The sequence below is a fragment of the Thamnophis elegans genome, unplaced genomic scaffold (genome assembly GCF_009769535.1).
Source record: "Thamnophis elegans isolate rThaEle1 unplaced genomic scaffold, rThaEle1.pri scaffold_93_arrow_ctg1, whole genome shotgun sequence".
Taxonomy (NCBI): Eukaryota; Metazoa; Chordata; class Lepidosauria; order Squamata; family Colubridae; genus Thamnophis; species Thamnophis elegans.
The window spans coordinates 114,272-119,710 of record NW_022473916.1 but is presented as its reverse complement, the minus strand read 5'-3'; the positions used below and the strand labels follow the sequence as shown (position 1 = coordinate 119,710).

The window sequence follows — 5,439 nt, the reverse complement described above, 5'->3', positions numbered from 1 at the left end:
CAGGCGGTCAATGAGATCCGGGTGGTTGTGATGCCCGTGGAGGACGGGGAAGTCCAAAGCGTCTGGCTACTGACTGAGTAAGTCCCAGGAAGCCCGGAAGCCTCCTTTGCCTGGACGCCAAAACAGATGAGCATGAAACAAATCACCGTTATTTTCTGAAATGTTTAGCCACGCTGGTGTCTTTGCTTTCCTTGGCAGGATCGACCACTGGAACAACGAAAAGGAACGCCTCATTCTGATTACCGACCGCTCCCTTCTGATCTGTAAATACGACTTTATCAGCCTTCAGTGCCTGCAAGTGACCAGAATCTCGCTTAACGCTGTCGATACCATTTCCACGGGCCAGTTCGAATTTCCCCCCAAGTCGCTCAACAAGTACGTTCTAACAGGGATATAAGGGACCCGGGAGGTCTTCTAGTCCAACCCCCTGCTCGAGCAGGAAACCCTAGGCCATTTCAACCAACCAATCAATTGGAATAGAGCTGGAAGGGGCCTTAGAGGTCTTCTAGTCCAGCCCCATGATTAAGCGGGAGACTCTAGGCCACCGCAAAAAGAGTAGAGCTGGAAGGGACCTTGGAGTTCTTCTAGTCCAACCCCTCTGCTTGAGCAGGAGACCTTATGCCATTTCTGACCAATAGCTTTCCAATACATTCTTCAAAACCTCCAGCGTTGAGAGAACTCACAGCTCCCCACGGATCGTTTGGCCAAATTCCTCTGATTCTGACCACGATCCCCCCTCCCGCCTAATATTTTTATTTTAACAAAATAATACAAAAGACTTTAAACGGCTTGCTATGAAGGTTCTTAGCAATTAATGCAAAGTGATTAGAAATCAAACCGGTTGTCACCAAGTGATGGTCCGCAGAAAAATTATTTGCATTTTTTTTAGATTGCGCTAAATACTATTTATCTTCTTTTTTTAAAAAAATTCATATTACTGTTCCACGGGATTTAAAATTATGAATTTAGTAGTCCCTGGGGTCCGAAAGGTTGGCGGCCCCTGAATTAAACCATTCCCCCCACCCCAAAAAAATTATTGATTGTGATCATCCTGAAACGGTCAGCGCGAGCAAAGGTTTCGCTTTTCTCTGTTCTCCAGGCGGGAAGGCGTCGGGATTCGTATCCAGTGGGACAAGCAGAGCCGGGCTTCGTTCATCAACCGCTGGAACCCCTGGTCCAGCAACGTGCCCTACGCCACGTTTACCCAACACCCCATGGCGGATGCCGACGAGAAGATCGCGTCTCTGTGTCAGGTTCAGATATTCTACCATCTTGGTTTGTTGGTTTGTTTGAAGGGATTTAGGATGAGGCAGGATTTGGAATCTTAAGGGAGTGAAAAATATTTCCTTATTTGCTTTATTTTAACACACACACACACACACCCGGTTGGGGCTTGCGCAGTGGTGGGTTCCGAACCGGTACGCTGCACACGGAGCCGGGTCTCCTAGTCGGGCACGCCACCGCCCTCCAACACAGAGCTGCTCATCGGCTGTGTGCACGTCGCATTACAAACAGCTATCGGTCAAAGGAGCCGCTGCTCCCGGCTACTACCGGTACGGCTAAACCGGGCCGTACCTCCCAGAACCCACCACTGGGGTCGCGGTACATAAGAACCACTCCTAAAAACTTTTTCAGAGGTGTTGCACGCTAGGGCAGCCTCTCTGGACGGGGTGCGGGTATCTCTCGAGTTAAGACGGTGATGGAGCCCGGCCGCCGTTGGTCATTAACGTTCGTTAAGCTAATGCAGCTGTCGTAAAATAAATGCCACGGCGGTTAAGCAAAGCAGTGGCTTGCTAAAGGCAGCAGCTGCGTGTGAAGTTTGCTTGCATGGCCACGGAGAGGCAACCGCTGAATTTTTGTGCCCGGCTCCTAACTCTCCGTTTCCAGGTAGGCCGTAACTTCAATGGTCAGTAAGTGACCAGTTGTAAGTTGAGAACGACCTGTAATCCATTCATTCGACCAACTAACCCTCCAGCGGTTTGAGCGGCACGACCGTTGGGAAGCCCCGAAGTCAATTTTCTTAGGGCGGGGGGGGGGATCAAACTCAAGGCCCGCGGGCCAGATCCGGCCCGCGGTGTGGTCGGATCTGGCCCGCGGGCCGTCCTGGGCCGCCCGGTGCGGAGAGGAAACATGCCAGAGGTTTGGGGAGTGGCGATAACCCATGCCCGCCCAGCCCCCCCTGAGGTCAACCACAGCTTGGATGTGGCCCGCAGTGAAATTGAGTTTGACACCCCTGTCTTAGGGGGTCAAAATACAATGGGGTGGTTTCTCCAAAATTGGCATGGACCCTCCTGATTGTGAAAAACCAGCTCCCCGCTCTATTGTCCCACTGCTGGCACACCAGGCTTAAATCCACTAACGGTGCCAGTTGTACATCTGCGGCGGGAAGTCTGTCACTTCACCGATTTCCGAGGTCCCACCGGGATGACGCAACAAGCCTTCAGCGTCTCCTCCCTCCTTTTTTCTTTCCTTCTGCAGTTGGAGAACTTCCAAATCCAGCTAGTCCAGGCTGTCAAGAAGGCGCACAGGGAGTGTCCCCTCCCGGGCCGGGCCAACGGCGTCCTTCTCCTCGATCGACCGCTCCTGATTGAGACCTACGTGGGGCTGATGTCCTTCATCAACAACGAAGCCAAGCTGGGTTATTCCATGACCAGGGGGAAAATCGGATTCTGAAAAGCCCGCCGAGGTCACCGTCGCCCCTCCGGAAGAGTATAGGGGAGAGAAAACCACGTCCATCAATTTTTTGTTTTATTTTTTCCCTCATCTCGTCGGAAATTGCGCCGATCCCTCCCGATGGATTGAGACGAGAGGCGGCCATAGAGTGCCGTTAACCATCCCACCGGAGCCACAATCTTTCTCCATTCCTTCCGTGTTGTCTCGGATAAGATAATCGTTACGTTTTTCACGCATGCTGTGGAGTTTTCCCCTCCCTGTGTAAACAATTTAACCTGGGTTAAATCCTTCTCATGCAGTGGCTAAATTCCTCCCCCCCCTCCCTGTGATTTAAAAGGGATCGCTTGAATAGTCTCGCGCAGCTTGTACGTCTCGTTTGCGTTGCAACGGAATCTTCTCCTATATTCTAGCGAGCAAGCACACCTGACGAGTTGTTGCGGCCGCTTCTGCGGTGTGTCGTGTCCAGAGAACTTCCCCCGCAGTCAAAAGGAAAGTCACGCAAAGAACAATTTCTTCCCCGCGCAGCGAAATTCTACACCACAACGGCGCTGGTTTCGTGGGAATTTCCCGCCGTGCAGAATCACGTTTTTCCCATCGAGAAAGGGGGGGGGGGATTTTCAATCAGCTGCCAGTCCAAAGCCAGGGTACTAAAAAAAAAAAAATCTACCAAAGCAATGGGTATCGAAGCAAGAATGCGTAGTTTTAGTTCGAACGGTGCAGTTTTCTCGCACCGGTTCGAATCCGCCCGGTGCTTAACGTGGGTGGAACGTTCCAGAGGTTGGAAACTCTGAAAAAGGTGAAAATTGAAATTATATATCCAAAAAAGTCTTCGGAAAAGAGATATCGGAGGAAAATGTTCCACTGCCACACGGGGGAAACAATCTTTTTTTTTTTTTTTTTTAGAAGCATGGAATTTCGTTTTTCGGTGTTTTCCAGTTTTAATTTCCGCATTCCTTAAAACGAGGGACGCTTTTTAAAAGACAACTGGACTTCAACTCCCAGCATTCCCTAGGCAACATGGCTGACTGAGGAATCCTGGGAGTTGAAGTCCAGGCATCTTAAAAGTCGCCCAGCGGAGAAACACTGCCTTCAAAAACTTATCCAGAACTGAAATTCTGATGCCCCCATATATACCCTGGTCCTCTCGATACCTCTTTTGTCACTCGGCGTTGTCTCTGCTCACAGCGCACAAAAGATTGTTGCGGGGAGGATGCAAGATAAAATGTCTCTGTTTGTGTTATAAGTTGTGTATACCGAAGCTTAATAAAAATGAGTCCCTACGAATTGCAGAAGCGTTTAACCCACCATTCTTTTTCCATCTGCCTTTTGTTTCCGTGGGGGGGGCCACCTAAGTGCTTTTATCAGCCTCGGAGACCCAGGGGAGTTTTGCTGGCAGTTGGTGGGCGCACTCACAAAATGGTTGCCGGGCCCGGGCGTCGGCCATATCGCAGATTATTTGGCTTCCCAGTCATGCTGGAGATCTTCCTTTCAAGGCAGCGAGTCCGGTTTCTCTTCGTTCGGCGTTTTCTTAATAGGATTTTTTTTTCTTTTTAAAGATGAGAGGGTTAGTAGGGCGGCGTTTAAGCCGTGATTTATTTCATAAGCCACGATTCAAGGTTTAGGGTTCTGGGTGGTTTAATGAGTGAAAAGCTTTTCTTGAAAAAAAAAAAGCTTTGAAAACCAGGCTGAAGGTTGCAAAATTTAGCTGGCACTGTCTCATCCGCCACGTCAGCGCCAAGAGTGGGCTAGAGCCATTTGGGATGGGGATGGAAGACCACACGGAAATCCTACCGCGTCAGCGAGCCTCTCACTTCCATACTAGCCAAGGCAACTATGTGAATTGCACAGGAATTCTCCAGGATTTTTCTCAAAAGGAGAAGGGGGGGGGGTCAACAGAAAGGCCGTGTTCCCTATTTTTTCTTGTCTATCTCCTTCCTCCTTTATTTTCCTCTTTCCTTCCTGTTTTCTTTCTTTCCAACTTCCTTTTGCTCTTTCCTTTCTTCCTTCAATATTCCATCCTCCTTCCAATTTCCTTCCCTCCTTTCCTCCTTTTTTCCTCCTTCCCATATCCTGCTTTTCCTTCCCTATTTCACTTTCCTTCCCTTTCCCTGTCCTTCCCTCACTTCCTTCATTTCCCTCCCCTCTTTCCTTTTTCCTTCCCTCTCCCTCCCTCCCTCTTCTTCCTCTCTCCCTCATTTCCTTCCTTCCCTTTTCCTCTCCTTCCCTCACTCTTCTTTTTATTTCCTTCCCTTTCTCCCCTTTCCTTTTTCCTTCTCCCTCCCTCCCTTTTCCTCTCCCTCTCCCTCATTTCCTTCCTTCCCTTTCCCTCTCCTTCCCTCACTCCATTCTTTTCTTCATTCCTTCCCCTCTTTTCCCTTTTTCTTCCTCTCTCCCTCTCTCATTTCCTCCCTTCCCTTTCCATCTCCTTCCCTCACTCCCTTTTCATTTCCTTCCCTCACTCCCCTATTTTTGTCTTGTACTCCCCTCCCCCTTGGATTGTGAGCCGCCCTGAGTCCCCCCAGGGAAAAGGGCGGCATATAAATAAAGTAATCCTAATCCTAATCCTATTTCCTTTTTCCTTCCCTCTCCCTTTTCTTCCTCTTTCTCTCCCTCATTTCCTTCCCTCACTCCCCTTTCCTTTTTCCTTCCCTCTCCCTCCCTCTTCTTCCCTTTTCCCTCCCTCATTTCCTTCCCTCACTCCCTTCTTTTCTTCATTTCCTTTCCTCACTCCCCTTTCTTTTTCCTTCCCTTCCCTCACTCCCTCTT

General features: G+C 49.7%; 1 protein-coding gene across 1 annotated transcript in view; it reads left to right on the top strand.

Moving 5' to 3' along the window:
* TPRG1L (tumor protein p63 regulated 1 like) overlaps positions 1 to 3,977 on the top strand; it is a 6,442-nt gene extending 2,465 nt beyond the window's left edge. Inside the window, exons 2-5 of the mRNA XM_032238818.1 lie at positions 1 to 77; positions 199 to 375; positions 1,100 to 1,253; positions 2,479 to 3,977. The exon at positions 1 to 77 is cut by the window's left edge and continues 15 nt beyond it. Coding sequence (XP_032094709.1) covers positions 1 to 77; positions 199 to 375; positions 1,100 to 1,253; positions 2,479 to 2,673 — 603 coding nt within the window. The 3' untranslated portion in view covers positions 2,674 to 3,977. The remainder of the gene's footprint in view (positions 78 to 198; positions 376 to 1,099; positions 1,254 to 2,478) is intronic.
* Positions 3,978 to 5,439: the final 1,462 nt, after the last annotated feature.